Below are 21,338 nucleotides of genomic sequence, written 5' to 3'. Positions count from 1 at the left end.
CACCTTGCACATTTTTAGGGGTCATCATGCAAATTGTTCTTTTGTTTATACTTTACATCGAGTTTGAGTAAGGATCTCTTAATATGTCGGCCTTTTTGAAAATAAAGAAGAAAAAAAAAATGAGGTGAGAATTTGAACATTTTACCTGGAAGTTGCAAGTTCTGCTCAGACCTTTGGAAAGGCAAATTAAATTTTACAGGAAGTAATTTTCCATGATCTGCCTGGATTTTTGGAGAGGCTATGGTAAATTTGATGTTGTAAAATTTGCTGGTAGTTATTTAATATCATTATCATGGACGACTTTGGTGAACGACTGCGTTTACTAAACATGTTTACAGTTCTAGAATATAATTTATGAAAACCTTTGCTAATTTCTCTTCTATTTAAGTATATTTCTATTGTGATTTCAAGAATAAAAAAGTTACGAATTCTGTCAAATGATTCATGCGTGTAGTGGGTCGAACTTGAAAAATAAAAGGACGTTACCCTCAGTCTGCAGTAAAAACCATTGTAACTCCTGTCTGGAACTTTGACAGATTATGTAGAAGTGTCTGTCCAGATCTTACAGAAAGTGTTTGTATTCCAGTTTCTCTACCAAACGTGGTTTATTAGCTAAATTTTAAGGAAAAATAATTTGCTTGCGTTTGTCTATGCGCTCAAGGAAACTGATTTAATATTCAAAATATAAGAGGGGGCATTTTCTAAGGGGTTTTGCCGAATTGGGAGTGGCTGTACCTAAATCGATCTGGTTATATTTAGACACAAACAACGCAACGCTGTACTATGAAAGTATGACAGTTTATTTGTATATATATAATTCTGATTTTTCCAACAATCGTTTTGCCTTTTTTAGGCATGATCCGCATTTCATTAAACATAAAGTTCTATGAAGGGTAATTAATTAACGGAAACAATGGTGGTTCAATTCTATTAAACAAAAAAGTTGAAACAATATCTTTGTCATGCGTGGAAAGGTGTGCCGTTTCCCTTAAATAACTATGATTGTGTAACTGATGAAAACATCTGTATCCACTATTAGGTGAATGTAACTAAGCATTGTGTTAATCAGACCGGTGACGTTCTCATCAATGGAACGCATCTGGCAAAGAATTATTGAATCAATCTTATAAAAACAGAAAAACATATATGTAGATTTATATTTGACATGCATTGTTTGTGAAGTGACAACGGAATTGAAACTTTAACAGAAATCTTAACTAGAACACACTTGATTAATTAACAACACATTAAAAATAATAATAAGAATACTAGGGTATATCACATACATACCGTGAACTAAAAATAAAACTCTAGATGTGTAAACATTTATTTATCGTGTAATGTATCTGCTGTAAACAGTTAACTACCGATAAGTTTTCGTTCTAAAGCTACGTTCTAATCTCGTTTGGTCTTTCTCGTGGACATCCGAAACACGTGGTGTCTCGCGTGCAATCATTCATCCATTTCTCTCGTGTTAATATACATCCGCAACGTGCATGTCTCTCGTGTAAACATACGCCTACGACGAAAGGCTTTATGTTGTTGTGTTAAGTCAGTGTAAGCCTACAGCCAAATCGCACCTCTAGTGTATCTCGTATAGATATTCAAATTCAAATGTGGTTGTTTCGAGTAAGACACATGAAATACTTTAGTCTCGGCGAGCCTTTAGCTAAAATCGCGAATGACCTCATATAAGTATGATGTTGAATCGACAAACAGGTCCGTACATGTCTTCAATAAAAGCTTAATTGAACCCCGGGTAAATTTCGAATATATCGGTAATACTGGATAAACTTAAGTTAAAAGCCTACTTTCACGTTTGTGGTGTGTCTTTTGTAAAATCACATGATTCTGTCCTAAATCTGTGTTAGAATGTCGTTTGTGTTTCCTTAAAAGAAGATGAACCTTGTTCTATTTCTCTTGTAATTTCTTAGTTTAACTTCTGCCTTCCGTGTAAATGAACATAAAAGACAGTTGTATTTCTATTTAAAGATACGACCCTGATGTGGTAGATACAAGACTAAAACAGGAAATGGTATGTCAAAACACAGGATCAAGGCCATTGTGATATAAACGGATTTGAATGGACGTTCCACTTTTTAAATCTGTGTCCCACATGTGTAAAAACTCTGCTTCATTGTGCACCGTGTTGAGGTAATTATCAGACAATCTGGGTTTATCCTTTTTAGTGTCATTCTAAATTAATTTACGAAACATTTAACACTACATCCAACAACCCTACTAAAGTGTTAAATATCTAACAGTCGCTTTGAAGTTGCAAGTCAAAAACAGCGATTTGTTTGAGGATGTATTTTATATCTCAAAATTGTTCAGTCTCTGTGTATATTTAACACATGTTTGGTTGATATTATCAATTATCTCATTACCGAATGTTCAAAGGACATGAACAAAGAATGAAAGTCACCATTGCACAGTAGTTAATCTACATGTAATGTATGTTCAAAAGTACAAGTTTTCTTTAATTTCCTGCGTTTCGTTATTCTATTTTTTGTTGTTGTTTGTTCTTTTGTTTTAATGGTACTTAACATATAAATCAGTTACACTTAAATGTTGTATATTGTCTGTAGTATATATTATCTATATCTGTTTTAGATATAGATACATGATACAAGACACACCAGCAATATCACTGCCATTTTGTTCAAACCACTTATGGGATCTTTGAAATTGTCGTTCGGCCTGTGTTGGTCTCAGACGTTCGCGGTATGTGTTGCGCGTTTTACAATGTCTGCGCTTTGATATTTGTTTTGCCTTTCCATAAAGGATAAATTATTTATGTGAATTCAGGCATACCTTGCAGTTCAATAAGGACTTGCGACACAGCTAGAATACACTAAATACAGACATATCATATAACTAGGTAAATCTAAAAGAAATTACCAAAAGGAAATTTCGCAATAGTAATTTTTCCAGTTAAAGAATCAACGTAAAATATTCTATGTATGATATTGAAATCAGTTGTTAAAATGATATTGTTTCTATCAAAAATACTGCTTACCATTAACTATTTAGGTTTAGCCTTAGCCAATCACTCGGTCGTGTTCTTCAATGATGTTATTCTGTGTAACGTGTTTATTCGGGGTACACATACAGTGACTGTCGTTTGATCTACCTACAGTGAAGTATGTATACTTTCATACAATTACGTATGCATTTCATGGAAACCTTGCTGGGATGAATATGATGAATATTTAACACGTGTTCTTTCCTTTGCGTTCTTGAGATATACATACAAATGGGATCGGTAGATTCGTAAACATGTCCTAAATCAAATTATGTGATTCTGCAAACATCTTAAATATGTTGTCAAAAATCATAAAATGGCATCGGAGATATGGTTGAAAGTCGGAAACTACATCAAAAATCATAAAATGGCGTCGAAGATATGGCTGAAAATCGGAAAATACATTACAAAATCATAAAAGTTGTCAAAGACAAGGCTGAAATCGGAAACTGTATCTGTAAATGATAAAATGGACACAAACAGGGTATATGACACTACGTAAAAATTATATATTGTCTCAGTGAAACAAAAATGTATGAACATGTTAGCGTACATTTCATAATCAAACTCAGATAAATTTTTCCATACACACATACACTTTACTTGCTTAAAATGCATTTTCTGAGGTGAAACAATTGCACGTAAATGTCCCGTTAGTGATATATAACAAAACAAGACATAAATTAATGAAGAGATGCTGTATATACAACGCGAACAGCAGTTTTAATAATCTTTTGACAAGTGTTCCATCATTTCCCCCGGTTATAAGAAGCACCTTCAGACACATGCATATGATGTCAGCTCTATTCTGTACAAGACCCGTGGAATTTGGAAACACGTTAACACACTTCACAATCAGGTTTGGCAGAACATAAGGTACTACATCCTCAAAACATTAACCTTTACACGTTTGTAAAGTCAAATAATACCTTTCTCTTAATTTTCTAAAGAGAAAAACACGTGTTTAGTTTTAGTGATCCGTATGCAAATATTTGGGATTATAACAAGGCAATTATGCAGCGTTACTCAATATGAATACCGGTAAGAAAATGTTTTTGCGTTTTCGAAAGTACGATTGACAGCAAATAGATCCTCCCTACCAGAGACCTGATAACGTAATTTGCAACAAACTGATTGACCGTAATATTTACAATAACTATATATTCTGCAACAGTATAAACACTGTGATATATGCGTTTGTAAGCTCCATAATGCGGCACCAGCTCTGAGAGTCTAGCTGTTATTTAACTTTAATCCAATAGGCAGAAATAATCGTCAATAACCTGTGTTTTTAGGTAACAGAGCACAGTCACCCGAGCACATTTAGAATAACTGGATGACAACTTAATCGGTAACTTAGTTTTCCTGTTAAGAACATTATTTTTACAATTCTGTATCCTTCAGCTGACACAGCCTCTTGCGATATCTTTTACTAACAAGATTCTCACACAAGGCGCAGTTTGTTCCACATTAATTTGTTTATATAATGGTTCTAGTCTACATCAACATTTCACATAGATTTTTGTCAAGAAAGAAAGCAATCCCAGGCGATAAATCTTGAGATAACACCCGCTAGTCTGAATGCAAGGAGACCCAATAAGAAAATAAAACACGTTGAAAATCGTCCATGCAGCTGCATTAAGGGCTGTACACAATATCAAGTTGCTGTCCTGGCTCAGTCATCAATATGATAGGGCCGACTAGACAAACAAATTATATCCCTTGTTCAACCGTACACTCATATTCAAGCCATACACATTAAACACATTCCACAGAGTCCAAACCATGATCAAAGTAATCAAAGAGAGCAATTGAAAGAATATAAAAGCACAATAGAAATGTATGCCCGTTAATCTGGTACAGCGGATTAGTTGAATTAGATACGCTTCAATATGATGCATTCATCGAATAGTACACTGTTATATATTTCTTGATTGATAGATTATGACATGTACTGTATATTATTTATGAATAAATTAACTTACTTATCATGTGGTCGACGAAAACGAAATATCATCATGTGCGAATACCTCATATTAATGCAGCGTATTTTCAATTCCATCCCGTTGTTCATGACATCATTGTAAAATTGTAACATCCAACACATTTACCATTTCATGATTCTTTTTTCTCGACCAAAGACATTGTTGTCGTGTAAACAAGCCCTGGTTTCACATAAAAATGGCCTGATTCTAACTGTATATTTTGAAGTTACATTTGATTTGAATAACAAAAACGGAACGTAAATATTTTGTAAAATACCAGATTCTGTTCAACGCGGATGAGAAAGTGCAATAAGTTTTCCTACACATTTATTGTCAATACTGCATGCCTCTATCTACAGTTATCATGTTTTTTCTTTACTCTAAGATATATAACTTCAAGCAATATAAGATCGGCTATTTTCAAGTATTTAGCTTAAATTGAAGTATCAAGAAGTGGATCTTGTCAAAGTGGTTTTTTACAATCCTTGTTCATGATTAGGTGTAAATTTGCATAAAACTGAACTGAAAAAAATATACGCACATTGACATTTATACACTGGCAAAAGACGAATCTGACTGTGCCGAACGTACACTTAAAAATAGAAGGTATACTTATGTGGATCAGCGTTTAATCTGATACTCTCGGTGTTGCATTGTAGAAGTGATCTCTTAAAAACGACACGATGGTGTACTATTTACAAATGACGATGACACATTCAACCATAACGTACTATTGGCATACATCAAAACGATAGAAGAACAGTGGAATATTTTAACAAAACATACTTACATGTATCCTTACCTCGTACAAAACTTTACATCCGCTGTTTATTGGGATTATGTCAGTCGTGCTTGATTCAACCACAACTGACGGATATAACAGTCAAACGATGCTTTCACGTATGACGTCACACTTACATACAGGACAGCATTTTCGCTGACGTCACAACTATATTATTTTTTAGATTTGTGTACATAAACTTCAACTCATTAAACAAATCGACAGTTTACTCATTTATAGCCAGTTTTCAGTCTCGCCACTTGTGCTAACCATGCATATCTGTGATTCTGACGTCATTGTTATATTATGGACACCTCTACCGAGGTAGGCGAAGCATGTTTATGTGTACAAGAAAAAACATCACACAGGATTAATTTTCTATACCAATTTAAAAAAGAAAATCTAAAATGTTTTGTTTTATCAGACATGTCAGCGGGTTTTTCATCATAAGTACCCACCCCCATTCTAGATCGTTTTATTTCTTATAACAAAACGTGTTTAACATATCACCCAATAAAATAGTTTGTTATATTATAATAATATATATATTACAATATTATCTTAATGTTGTGGCTAATGCGAATAATTCAAGTTACTTTTATATCTATTTTTCAACCAATGGGTTATTCGATACAGCTTTGCATCTTCTTCTGGTACATATTCTTTCGTACATAAACCTATTTTTTTATTATTCATCATACGATTATAATATTTTCATTAATCGATAATAGCTTACGTTTTACCACTGAACCTCATTTACAATAACCAACAATGTTTTGCTGTAGCCACTATGGACAGATTACTGATGTTACAAGGATACACATATATTTCAATTCGTTATTCTTTGTATGCAATGCGCTTTAATTAGTGTTAGTGAAGTAATGCACACAAAGAGCAGTTACGGCATCAATCACACCGGCGGTTTTCGCATGGGTTCGACCACTAGTATCATTATTGAGGAGATTAAGGAAGCGAATAAGAACACCCAGAATAGTATCCTGTCCATTACTAACGCCACAAACCGCCATTCGTTTACTATATCTTGGTGATGATCATCAAAGTCTTGTTTTTCTACTAAAACTTTCAGATGTTTAGTAATCCTTCTATGTGTGCTATCCCTTTCGACGTCTATGATTTTATCGTGATATTTCAAAGTATTTTGAGGAAGATTTCCGTTGCAATTATTTCCGTCAACGTTCTCAAAGAACGTTGTGAGGCACATATCATCTTTTCGAAAGTCCTTGCTGTAGGATGCAGGAATCTGCGAAGTTCGCATACACATGATGCGCGCAAGGATTTCTACGCAGAGAAACCTCAGCCATCTTGGAACGGGTCGTTGATGTGGTCCTACATGGTGTAGTTGAAGGACGAATACCACTAGAATTATTGATAAAGATGTCATCCCCATGGTTACGGTCAGGTATATACCTAAAACAGACAATGAAAAGATTGTATTTTATTTTTATGTTGTGTACGATATAAATATGCAACATTCCAAACGTTTGTGTATGGAACAAATTAATTCATTATTGGAAACTACTGTATATAAAAGAAAATAACATGTCACAACAATCATGATTGTGATTCACATTCAATAAAACGAGGACAAAATATGAAGAAAAGAAAGAGATACACCAAGACTCCCAAAAAAGTGCATCGGGTAAGAGAGTTCTGCTTCATCGAAACACCCGCTATGTAAATATTTGTAAATCCAAGTAAGTGATTTAGCGTTCACAAATAAGAACAACGTATACAACAACAGAACCAACAGGCACACTAACGAGCATCAAACCCGCCCAGCTCCTAATTACGAAAAGAAATTTATTTCTCTGTTTTTTGATCATTTTTTATCTTTGGAAACCTTGTATTACGAGTTTTAATATCTTATTCTAAACTAATATAAAGTTATATTCATCTGTCTGTAGTACAATCTATGGAGAGTGCGAACACGGGTAATGTGAAAAAAATTCATGCTATTCTATACTTCCAAATAGGACAAGATGGTACATTTCTTTTTAATTAAGTAAACATATATGAGAAAATAGAAAGAAACGGGATTGCTTGTGTCTGGATGGCGAGGTGTAAAGATTTAATTCACTAGAAGCATTAATCTGAAACAAAACATTTTAAAGTTTGGTTAAAGAAATGCCACCGCAGAAAATCTTTTAGCAAAACGAATAATTTACATAGATTTCAATGTGTCACTACGCGATTCAAAATGGGGTCTCTCTTATCGACAGAAATGATCATGTGCGTTATAATGAGTGTTATTATGCGCGTGTAGGACCTGTCTTGCTTGTGTATCTGACAGTTGATGAGAAACGCAATTCATCTCCTTGACAGGATCCAACAAGCCTCCCACCGTGGGCTATGACAGGCTTATCTGCAGAACACTGCTCACGTCTTCTTTTCTCATAAAAATCTACTTATTGTCATTTAAAGATGCATATGAATGTAAAAAACCAACAGCATTCCTGTTACAGGCGAGGATTGCAGTGGATATTTTTAGAAAGTTTTCTTCGCATGTTATTGTTAGCTATCGATAGAAATGATATATTGTCTTCAACCATTGTCTTCATTTGTTTATTTTAAACGTGTTCTCGGTTACGTGTCTGTGCGCTTAAAAGTTTAATTCTGCGATGGTCGTCTCCCTTGGATCTTCCTTACAAAACATTGTATCCGTCTGTACTCCTCCTTAATCCCTTTGAATGTAGCTGCTACCAAATCCATGACTTTATCAAGTTAATTGGTGCCATCATCATCAATCATTCGTACCATTTCTAACGAGGATTTGTTGAAAACCTTTTATACCATACCTTTACTTGTTTAACACTATGTTGCAATTAAAAGTTCTACTGCTTTTTCCACTCTTTATTATATTCAAGTACAGCCAGGAAGTAAGCAATATGTTGTACACGTTTAAAAGTACACTGTTCCTGAAATGTTCCTTAATTGTGATTGATATTAGTAAATTGCTAAAATTTTTGTTCGAAGCAGCACTTTTCATGTCACAAGTACAATGCTTTGGTTTTCTAAACCTGGCCCGTTTTCATTCATTGCTGATATATGTCTGTTTATATATATCCTTTTCCAATCGTTCGTTCGCGTTTAAACTGTATTTATTTAATATCACTGATCCATCAGTTGTTACAGTCATTTCTCTAGCTCCGTTGATTTCTAACAGCTTTGTTAGACATGGGAGAGCTTCGTTAGTTCAGTATATATTAATGGTCTATATAAGGACATTACATAAGTACAGCATCATTAGTACAGTACATTTTGTAAGTACGTAAATACAGATAGATTGAACTTCTGCTGCCAGTTCAGTCATGCGAAAATACAATACATCAATACACTGGTGTTGCCAGTTCAGCAGAGTGTAAGCACAGTAGAACAATTAATCGGTGTTGTCAGTTCAGCAGTCTAAAAGCACAGTACAATAATGTACTGATGCCATCAGTTCAGCCTGCGAAAGTACATTACATAAATACACTGGTGTTGTCAGTTAAGTAGTCGGAAAGGACAGTACAATAATGTACTGATGTTGTCAGTTCAGCCATGTTTTTGTCTTCTGTTCAGTAGTATTAAGTACCGGTCATCAATATACTTGTTACGTCATTCTAGTCCTTTGAATAGACAACAGTACACTGGTGTCGTCAGGTCTCTGGTGGTAAGTACATGACAACAATACACTGGTATCGCCAGTTCTATGGTGCTAAGTACATGGCAACAATACATTGGTGTCGTAAGGTCTACGGTGGTAAGTACATGACAACAATACACTGGTGTCGTCAGTTCTATGGTGGTAAGTACATGACAACAATACACTACCGTCGTCAGTTCTATGGTGGTAAGTACATGACAACAATACACTGCCGTCGTCAGTTCTATGGTGCTAAGTACATGACAACAATACATTGGTGTCGCCAGTTCTACGGTGCTAAGTACATGACAACAATACACTGGTGTCGTCGGTTCTACGGTAGTATACGCTTGACAACAATACATTGGTGGCGCCAGTTCTACGGTAGTAGGTACATGACAACAATACATTGGTGTCGTCAGTTCTATGGTGCTAAATACAAGACAACAAAACACTGGTGTCGTCAATTCAACGCTAGTACAAATGTAGTACAGGGCATCTTGACATTGGTGTCGTGAGTTCAATAGTGGTAAGTACAGGACCAAATTACACTGGTGTAAATCAATACACTGGTGTCGTCAGTTCAACAGTGGTAAGTAGATACTTAATGTAGTACAGTGCTTTAAACGTCGTAAGCTAACTTCGCTCGTATCGTCTTCTTTGTATCACTATTAGTTCATCGTTAATATGGTGCATTACACGTGTACACTGTGATATCAAACGTAAGCATTGCTAGTCAACATTTAATAGGACATACATATATTTGTATACTTAATACACCTGGCATTCTTAATGAAGCGTTATTAATACAACAAGATGCATATGGCGAATTTTGATTATACCATTCTGTTTTCTCGTTATTACCTCAGCTCTTATGTCCTTAATTCATTAATGGCGCGTTATTTCTTATTTCAATCAACTTGGTTTCTTGTTAATCATATTCATCCTCCTTTATTTATTTCCTATAATGGAATAGCTTATAACAGTCAGGGTTAAGGGTTACATCCACCATCCCCCCATATACCATATCACTGCTGTCTACAAAGATTTCTGTCCTCTGTCGTCAATCATCTATCATCACTTACCTACCATATCATCGCTGTCTACGAAGGATTTTGTCCTCTACCATCAATCTTCTAATGTCACATACCTACCGTAGAACCACTATCATCTGTTAGTTTCTGTCCTCTACCATACTATTCAGGTAGGTGATATTCTGGGTTTAATTTTTTTTAATTTCAACTTTATAATATCACAGAGCAGCGCATTCACTTCAGTCTTATGCTCTTAATATACAGAGATAATTAATTGTTGATACCTGTGCCCCTCATCAAGGATTGATTATTAACGGCCTGGATCAAAAGGGATCCCTTTAATGTCTTTTTAAAAAGCTTCTGATACCTTATGACGCACAGATGACGTCAGTTTAGGTGTGTTGGTAGAGTGCACAAGATGGTTTAACAGTACAGAATATTGGACGGATTTCGGTAATGGGCGTTGCAATTAAAACTCATCTCAACTCCGTTGGGGAGTAAACAGATAAGAGAAAATTTGCGTGTGAATACATTTATAAAGTGTTATCAAAATCACAGCGACTTTGATTCTGACAGCGTGTTAAGTCCAACAAATCGACTTCAATCTTTTGTTAATGCAGGGAAACAGCTGGTCAAGACACACTTTTATGTTGGGCCTTCACGCACAGCACTTTATAAAAGATACATTTTTGCCTTCTTGTGGATCAGATCATGTTTTGATCTTATTCACTTGAAAGATATTTTATACCATGTTTCTTGTTTTTATGTATATGCTTTGTTTTTTACTTATATTTCATACTTTCTTATGTTATAGTCAAAAATTATTTGACCCGAGTTGCTGGCTCTGCATCACTTGTTTCAATGGTCATCTACAAACATCTACCAACACCGAAAGTAAAAACGTTTTGAAAATATCACGCTCACTATTAGTGACGTTATAAAGGTAGTCTGGTGAAAATAAATGTCGATCTTAAGCGGTTGTCTGTTGTAGACTGTATAGTCAATCTGTCGTCTGGCTGGCTGTGAGTTTGAAATGGGAATCTGTTTGGCTTTACTCAAGAAGATTTAAAACATAATTCAGCACAGCATGACAAAAGCACTTAAGTAACATTTGACTGATTGTGAATGATTGATTTGACACGCTAGTTATGATTTCAGGAACTTTTAATGGTATAATTTTCAGTATATCTAAATAGTATCTAATTGCCACTAAAACTCTAACCACAACAATAACTGATAAAATTACATGCAGCATCACGGTAAAGACGCTCTGAAAGAAAGAGCTAATTTTGATTGATGTTTGATAATCTATGAAATTAACAAACAATTTCCATCAAACTTTAATAATATTTTACATGAGTTTAGCACAGTGCAACTTTTGTGTTCGTAAAAGAGGAAAAAATCCTGATGTGATATTATCAATTTTACTTGTCTTCTAATTCCCCATTGCCTATTGGAGGATATGAACAAAACTAGTCTCTCTGATGTGTAAGTTCAAAGCGAGCCTTTGTTATCATTGATAAATACAGCATAATAGATTCAATCAATTAAACTCAACTTACAAGTATACACGCATGCGCGAGGTAATTGCTATGAACATCGCTCTTTTGTAGGTTCAGCATTTAGTCAACCATGCAAATAAATAACATTTTACTGCATTGTTGTTCTTTTCTCAAGAGATCTTACAACAAAACATTATCCTGTACGTTACAACAGTCTAACCAATAACGATTTAAGCCAAGACTGTATGGGAACTCTAGAAGAACCATTTGATATCCGTAAGAACAATATCTGCGTCGTGAGAAAATTTGAAACTGCTGCTAATGACCTTTGTAATTTGGCTTGCATGCGATATAAACTGATTTATGATGAGCCACACGAAACTCCACGGCCGTGGCATTTTGTAAATGTCACGAGCTTGACGGCAAGTCTGTATTTGTCATTAATATCAACAATAACGGACAGTACGAACAGTTGAAATCGCCGAATACTTTGTAAAAGTACCTGGATCGCCTAATTTAACGTCTTAATTTCGAAGTTGTAAATGACACAACTGTGCTTAGAGATTGTACAAAAAACACATTATATAATAGCACCTTTTAATACAAATTAAGACTTAAATAGAGTAAAACCTAAATATAATCAAACTGCATTACACAACTGTTTCGTTCAACTGTGACTCATCAATGATGTTGGGGACATAAATGTTAAACCTATGAAGCAACTTAGGAAAACCAAACCTGATCGAAAGGTATTCCACAATCTGGACATGGAGGTACACTTAGGTAGCAGTACACAGTTTCTCGGTGTGGCCATGGGTGATTTTTTTGCTCATTAGATTACCCCATTATAAAGGTTTTAATTAAAAATGAAAAAAAAAATCCTTGCTAAAATTGGTCCTGTCATGTTAAAGTGGACAATGTGGGGTTTCATTTTTTTCAGGATAATATTTTAGCTTTGTGTTGGAGATTACTATTTGGGCAGTCTCGAATCTGTGTCTACGCACCAAAAACTAGCTTTACAGGAAGTGAAATTTTCATAGTGTTTACATGTGGTCATGTTATGAAGAATTTCCGAGTTGGAATTTGCTGAAATGTAAGTACTTTGTTACCACGACAGTGTTGTTGATTGTAAGATAGGTGATTAGAATTAAATTTCTCCTAGAAAGTTGTAGTGTTGGATTGGAATTAGCAGTATTTTTGCATTTTTAGCATTTTTTCAGTAGGTAACCATGACAATCAAATGTCAGAAATCAGAGGAATTTTTTTTTTTACACAAATTTCATCTCTCTACTGTTAATGTAATTGTTATACAGTTTATAAATATATATACATGTAATGATGTATTTTTCATAACCAATCTGCTATACCTGTATATCTCAAACATGACAAATAATTTCAGGAAAAATGCAAATTAACTGTTTACTGCTACCTTATAGCACATTAAAAAAAATTAATCTATTTAAAATGTGTTTTACTATGTTTAATTAAGTTTAATCCTTTCCATAATTGCTATAAATACATAAAAAACACACTGAAACTTGTTCATAATGATTTTATTTTAATTTCATCAGGGGTGCATAAAGGGAGGTAATTTGGGTGCTCTTGTGGGTGAGAATTTCAGCTGTTTTCAAAAGGCTTGGTATCAGTTTGAAAACTGTTCTACAGTAGGTAACAGGTATGAAATAAGTCAGTAACAACCTTAGAATGTATTTAGACTGCATTATAGGGCAATTCCAATAGTTTAAGGTGTGGTATCCATAGTAACTAAGAAGGAAAGTATGAGTTTTTGAATTTTGGATAAATTCTCTGTTTTGATGATTTTTACTCAATAATGTGTGTGTATTTCTCATAGATTGGGCATACAATCATGTCAATATTGTCATAAAATTACATTTCCATAGTTACTGCTGTAAAAAAGACTATTTTGCGAACAATATTGCAATGTAATAGGGTTTCTAATATTACACTTGAAGAAGGGTGGGGGGCAGTAAGCATAGGTGTTTGTGATGTCATACACATGACATTTAAGAATATCTTATGTCATATCACTGTTAATTACTTTCGAGAAATGTGTCAGATGCTAATTTGAAGTTTTTGTTGGATTTCTAGCCTTCACTATGACATCACAGTGCATTGGTGAAGCCATCATTAGCAATTGATGACGTCATAGTACTGATGACATCAGCTGTTACCATGACGTCATAACATAAGACTTTATATATGTAGTATCAATCTGCTTTTCAGTTATCTAAATTCACAGAAGCACAAACTACTTGATTCAGTTTCAATTGCAACTTTATTCAAGTAAATTTAAGACTTATTGAGGTTTTAATTTTTCAAATTACCTCCCTTTCTTCCTAATTTGAGAGCAGAATTGGTCAAAACACACCATGCGGGAAAATCCATATTACTCGATAGCTATTCAAGATACACAGTAAAGCGATATATTGTTTTGTTCGTGTGATCATTTTCTAGACACTCAGAGGGATTTTAATGAAATTAAAAAAACTAATTGTGATGTATAAGGTAGCAGTACACAGTTTCTCGGTGTGGCCATGGGTGATTTTTTTGCTCATTAGATTACCCCATTATAAAGGTTTTAATTAAAAATGAAAAAAAAAATCCTTGCTAAAATTGGTCCTGTCATGTTAAAGTGGACAATGTGGGGTTTCATTTTTTTCAGGATAATATTTTAGCTTTGTGTTGGAGATTACTATTTGGGCAGTCTCGAATCTGTGTCTACGCACCAAAAACTAGCTTTACAGGAAGTGAAATTTTCATAGTGTTTACATGTGGTCATGTTATGAAGAATTTCCGAGTTGGAATTTGCTGAAATGTAAGTACTTTGTTACCACGACAGTGTTGTTGATTGTAAGATAGGTGATTAGAATTAAATTTCTCCTAGAAAGTTGTAGTGTTGGATTGGAATTAGCAGTATTTTTGCATTTTTAGCATTTTTTCAGTAGGTAACCATGACAATCAAATGTCAGAAATCAGAGGAATTTTTTTTTTTACACAAATTTCATCTCTCTACTGTTAATGTAATTGTTATACAGTTTATAAATATATATACATGTAATGATGTATTTTTCATAACCAATCTGCTATACCTGTATATCTCAAACATGACAAATAATTTCAGGAAAAATGCAAATTAACTGTTTACTGCTACCTTATCCACCAATTCATTAAACTTCGAAATGTTCATATATCTGTTTCAGAAGAACGTAAGTATATCCGTGAAAATGATCAACCGTGCCAAATTTTGAATTAATATAAAAGGATGCATGCAGAATGCATCCTCGACATAAATCTTTTCTTTGTCTTTTGTGGTCTAACTAAAGACAAGTTCAAACTTATATAGAACACGTACATGTATATCTTTCACTAACAAACGACAGTCGTGAACTATTCCAGTGCACCTCTTCCTATTTGCTTTTGAATATTTTTTCGATTAATATGGATTTTAATGTTTCGTTTGTTCATTCTCAGGATTTGCTTAACTTGATTACTAATTCGTAATGCAAAATCTTTTTTCACTTTTGTACAAATCTTTGAAATTGCAGGGAGTAGACACTGCTGTAGGGTAATATTCCAGATACACAATTTAATCCGGACGCCAGGTGATAATTCATTCAGACTGTGGCATGTTTTTAAATGTAGACGTATATGGTTTTCTGCAATTTTGAAAAAAAAAGATTGAATTTCGGGTTAAGTGCACGACGTCTCTGGATTTTGACATTTCGACCATTCTTTGTTTCAAATATCTAGGTCTAGCATGGCTGACGAGACCTAGGTGGGATAAATCAGTTGTATGAGGCAATTATTTTCCCTCTATTTGATTCCATTGTTATGAAATATGCTATTCGCTTGTGCCTTATTTTACAATAAAAAAACACTATGGGAAAGTTCGCAATACAATTTGAAATGATACTCACTTTTGTTGTAATCGTGAAAACCATTTCTTGCTGATAGTGTTTTTTTTTCAGTTCAGTGATAACTTCGTTTCCAACGGGATTGCGACATACTCGCGTATACAAGAACATGGCATTGAATGCAAGCATATGCGCCTTTTCCAGTCGATTAGGTTTTGTTTTCACATGCGGCTTAACTCATGCAAAAATTTACAATCATACTGGAAGCACTTGAATGTCCTCTAGATCCAGTTCATTGAATGTTCTATGATCCATTAAGGTTATCGATAATTACTAGTATAATAGATTTAGTAATGGATAATGAGGTAATGTCAATTACTGCTAGATAAAATGCACGTCGTTCTCTAAAGCTTTATATTCATGTAACAGACAATACAATTCTTGATATTATTACGATGAAAGCATATCAAGAATACGATTGCTTTTATGATAAAAATCATTTACTTACCTATAAGTGGTACAAACTCCGATGTAGCTGGCATATTTTCTGCTATCAGAAGCATAAACACAGAAAAAGCCAGTAACACTGTTATTCCAAGCGTAATCTTTTCTCCGGAATCAGGAGGAAGCCAGAATCCCAATAAACTCAATATGGTCAACCATAAGCATGGAAATATAATATTGAACAAATAATACAGAGTTCTTCTGCGCATTATTACCGTAAACGTCACATCCGGGAAAGGTTCTATACAACAAGGGTAATAAACTTCGTTTCTAACTACCCTGATATCGAGGAGTTCCCATTCACCACTGTATACATAGTTTGAGAGATCAACTGCTGCTGATCTGTTTGTGAGGTCAACTTGAAATCCATCATACGTCCACGACCCAAATTTCATCTTACAGGTTTGATCATCAAATGGAAAATATGTGATGTCTATTTTGCACGAGCTTCGGAATTTCGCTGGAGGTGGCCAGAACACTGTTCCATTGCAGTTGACCATGGCTTTGCTTTGCATGTATCCGGAAGTGAAGTCGTCAGCGCTATAATAAATAAAATATCTATAATACTAACTTGTAACTGGAGTATGCGAAGTTTTCCAATAAAACCGATCGAATATGAATATCCACATGTTACTATAAATCATTTCTCTCCTCTATATAAAAACTAGAATGCAATGGATCACGTAAAACAATGAGGGTGAAAACGTTCTTTATACAATTAAGCCCCTAGCTCAAACTAACGGAAGGCGCACTCATTTCCATGATAGTGGTGATTCCCTCAAGCCTCAAAAGTTGTGTAATCGGCGCCTATTCTTGACAAAGCAGATATTGTTCTCTGATTTTAAACATTTTCCCTTGATTTAATGACAACTATTAAACTCAGATTATAGAATTTATCCCGAGAGACTAGGAGTCCTTGTATCAGAGATTCCAAGGAATTAAATCTGAACTTTATATCATTTCTAAAAACACTAACATGTCAACAGAATCTGAATTCAAATTGCATAAAACTAGGTCAAAATATCAAAAAAGGAAAGGTTTTAAAAACACCAGAAAAAGTACAGGGGGAGAGGGGGTTATTATCAGGTGTTGCGGGAAGGTAAATAAGCGTCAGGAGCAAGGATATCTGTTTTACGGATATTATGATAACTTTCCTGTTATACTGGACGAGAGAAATCTGTCTACAGGTGAAGGCATAATAATTGTACTTGTCGTCGTTGCATGATCGTCTAATAAAAATCTAATCAATTCTTTTTCCTTCTGAACAATGTCTCACGTTTGACATTTATTTGTTGAGATTTCGTCCCTGAAAGGAAGGCTTTCGGTTCTGACCCCTGGCCGAAACGTACCATAGATTATTACAACGGTAGTAACTGATCCTTGTTTAACGTTCATTAGTGTTGTAATGTAAAGCCTGGATCACCCATTGTCAATAAAACGAGACTGTTCTGGGTATTACGCCCACGTTCGTAACCCTATCTCATGTCTTCATCTTCGCCCACTATTGTCATTTGCGTTTGGGTTACAGTAGTGGGTGACGATGTCGATATATTTTCAACACCGACCATTATTGTAACAGACGCATAGGAAAATGATATGTTAAGTTTGTTTATATGACCATAACGATTTCGAGAAAAGCATTATAAACAAAACAAATGAAGTTTGATTAATGTTATTACGCACCTGTTATACAGGACGATGTCAGGAAGCCATATCTTTTCGCATGGTATACGTAACACAACCAAACCGTTGTAGTCTCTTGGGTCCCACTTTAAACGCTCATCTGTCCATTCCTTTAAAAACAACAAGCATTGTAAAGTATAACTCAGAGTAACAATATGATTAATTGTGAGATATGCTTTTATACACAGAAAAGTGAAAAGAAAACAAAACCAGATGGGTAAGCAACAACTCCCCTGCTTTTGTTTTGAAGAAATGTAACCTTATGAGAACAAGATAGTCAAAATAAATCTAACTGGCATGCTAAACCTTAAACAGGGTGGGTTTTTTTTTATCGAAATAGGAGAAAGAATGTATTATTTTCAAATGAGATCATGGTAGTGGTGTTAAAGCTTACCCGTAGTTTTCTCAATATTATTTTCTCTTATACATTCGATGTTACATAAATATATTTTCTCTGGAACCACCGAAACAAATAAGTGATCAGTATTGGCCATTGGAAAATTTCTGTGTTATTCTTAGCAAAAACCCTGAAGAATCTTGTATTAACTATATAAATATTAACTATTCCTTTTTTTAACATTTGTTGTATCAAACTTTCTCTTGTAACAAAGAGTGTGCAAAAGAAACTCTATAAAATTGCACATTTAAGTACAGATCTGTAGTTGGTTGAGTATAGTCAAATAAAAACATCTGACATATATTTTGTCTATCTAGGACTCGCCATTGATACTAAATGCATGAGAGGTTGAAACATCATGATTGTGTGTGTGTATTTATGTGTGTTTGTCTGTGTGGTGATATGTGTATTGGGTGTGTGTGTGTGTGTGTGTGTGTGTGTGTGTGTGTGTAGTGGTGTGTGTGGGTGGCAGTGTGTTTGTGTATGTACCAGCATGCATTCATTGTCTTAGTCGCAACTTCGCACCAGCATTTCTTATATTATATCGTCCTTTGGGCAAAACGTTTAATGGTTCGGTTGCTCTGTAACGTTCCAAATAATAGTGTTTAAGTGTACAAATGACTCCACAGTGTGTAATCTTGGTTTATTTAAATACCTGTTAATTTTAATCATTCTCAAATATCAACATGCATGCAGTGTTTCAAGCATTCTATTCAAAACATAACGCAGTGCTCGCAGTTATCACATTTATGAATGAGGATCATTCGTCTGATTTTTGTGTTTTACAACCATTCACTTGTTGATCAATGCCCTTCATCTTGTTAATCGTGTTGGAAAACAGCATGAATGATCTGCATGATTGTATTTTATCATCAATAATTATCACCATGACGCTTGTTGTGACAACATCTGATATTAAAATTATGTTGAATCAGACTTCATGACCTTACTGATCCTATGTCTGTTTAATATTTCCGTCAGAGCAGCAGAAGTAATTAAACTTCGATTTTTATCATATTTTTAACTGTCTAATACATCACCCTTCAACTGTTTCATTCCAATTATACGTGTAATACTGAAAAATGATATCCGTTTCACATGTGTACGTACTCTTTACTTGAATACATATATCATGTAGATGAATGAACGAAATAGCCTGCCTTAAAGGAAGGTTTCACTTTGACATCATAAAACTAAATATTGTACTTACAGAACAAGAATATACTTGTATATATAAATGTCTCATTTAACATCATCTCACAGTTTGAAACGTAAACTTGAAAACTTTACTTTAAGAAATGATTATTGGCAAATGTGTTTTTGGATGTCATCGCCTTTCATTAATTCTACCAAATGCCATTTTAGCTTGATCATCATGTCCTTAGACTAATTGATGCAAACTTCCGTGTTTGGCAGTCAGAATGTGAGATGCTCAAGATCGAAACGTGGAATTGAAACAGCATATTAAAACAAGCTTTTCACTTGAATGTGACTGTCCCCCAAAAAATGGATATGAAAAGCAGCAGTCCTTAAAATAATACGCTCCTGTTCCATTATAATATTTTATTTGTATGAATAAATAATGAGGTAGGTTTGAGGTCTGTGATAGATAAATGTAATACTCGATTACTTGTGTAATGACTGTGTCGACGATTGACCAATTTGATTTTCCGATATTGGAGAGTACCATGTTAAAAAAGGTGAAAAAAAGCCTAATGCATATCGATCTGGAGAAAAGGTTGTTTAGAGATAAAGCTCTGCTGTATCCACTGTTCTCTCAATTAATTCATTCAGAAATCTCATTGGATGCTAGAGGGAATAGAATGATACAATTTTCTGAATTGGTTTGTTATCCTGCAAATCCACGTGGTGACTTTTGTGTCAAAATTAGCAACATCGATTTGCCTAGATTTCAACTCCATAAATGGCTTGTGTGTCTAGGGATCGAGAAGCCTCAATACAAATAACGATTTCTTATTTCGAGATGTCTGATGACATTGCCCAGTTTGGTTGGTATTTAAACAACAAATGTATCTGAGAGTCTAAATAACAGAAGATGTTATTAATAACAAGAACTGTTTATTACATTTGTAATAGTTTGAAAAAAAACAAACTAGTGCAAAATATAGACAAAAGACTGATTCATCTGGAGAATCATGAAAATGTTAACGGAGAATAAGACCAGGTGTTCCGGAAGAATAAGTGTGTTCTGCTTAATCGACGACACCCGCCATGTAATCCTTAGTCAATTCAAAACATTAATGTCACGTTCTCACATGAGAACAACGTATACACCAACGGAACCAACAGGCAAACTAATAAGATTCAAACACGTCCAGCTTCATTTCGTGCAAAGATATAGAAGATATTCCAATTGCCATACACTATTTACACGTTTCAATGGATCCCTCCAATGGACTTTTCTCTTTCTAAAATTGCCAAGAAAACAAAATAAACAATTATACCTGATATGTTTGCATATTTCTCCTTGGATCGCGGAATAAAGTTAATCCACCATTGATCGATGATATCAACAAATCAAAGTTATTTCGGAATTATGTTGAGGTAATGTTTCTTTGCGGCGTTGTATCAATCCAAGTCATTATGTTTTTCGGTATTCAAGGATCGTACGAAATGTTTGTTTGCGGATGGCACAAAATGCAGTAGTTCTTACTCTCAAAGTAAATTTCGACTTTCCTTCATACACTTTGGGCACCAGCAAACATCTGTGTATATATAACGCAGTTTATAAGATTATAATCAGGCTATGCAAATATACGTGTTAAGGTTTGAACGCATATACCTTTCAAACATGTTTGGTGAACACTTGAACATTTGATTGTTAATTAAGTATTTTCTATATACTGATCATAGTGCTCTAAAACAACAGTGAATTGAGTCGGTAGAAT

At 34.4% G+C, this 21,338-nt stretch overlaps 1 protein-coding gene across 1 annotated transcript in view; it reads right to left on the bottom strand.

The window, feature by feature from the left end:
- Nucleotides 1-6,701: 6,701 nt before the first annotated feature.
- The window catches only part of LOC132548965 (acetylcholine receptor subunit alpha-1-A-like), a 97,810-nt gene continuing 83,173 nt past the window's right edge, over nt 6,702-21,338 (bottom strand). The window contains exons 3-5 of the mRNA XM_060212867.1: nt 18,033-18,142; nt 16,354-16,889; nt 6,702-7,219 (exon numbers count right to left, since the gene is read on the bottom strand). Of these exons, the coding sequence (XP_060068850.1) occupies nt 6,702-7,219; nt 16,354-16,889; nt 18,033-18,142 (1,164 nt within the window). The remainder of the gene's footprint in view (nt 7,220-16,353; nt 16,890-18,032; nt 18,143-21,338) is intronic.

Source organism: Ylistrum balloti, unplaced genomic scaffold, assembly GCF_031769215.1.
Source record: "Ylistrum balloti isolate Yb309-2 unplaced genomic scaffold, AGI_CSIRO_Ybal_v1 Utg370038, whole genome shotgun sequence".
Taxonomy (NCBI): domain Eukaryota; kingdom Metazoa; phylum Mollusca; class Bivalvia; order Pectinida; family Pectinidae; genus Ylistrum; species Ylistrum balloti.
Note: the sequence above shows the minus strand (reverse complement) of the source record. Positions and strands in the feature narration are given on the sequence as shown.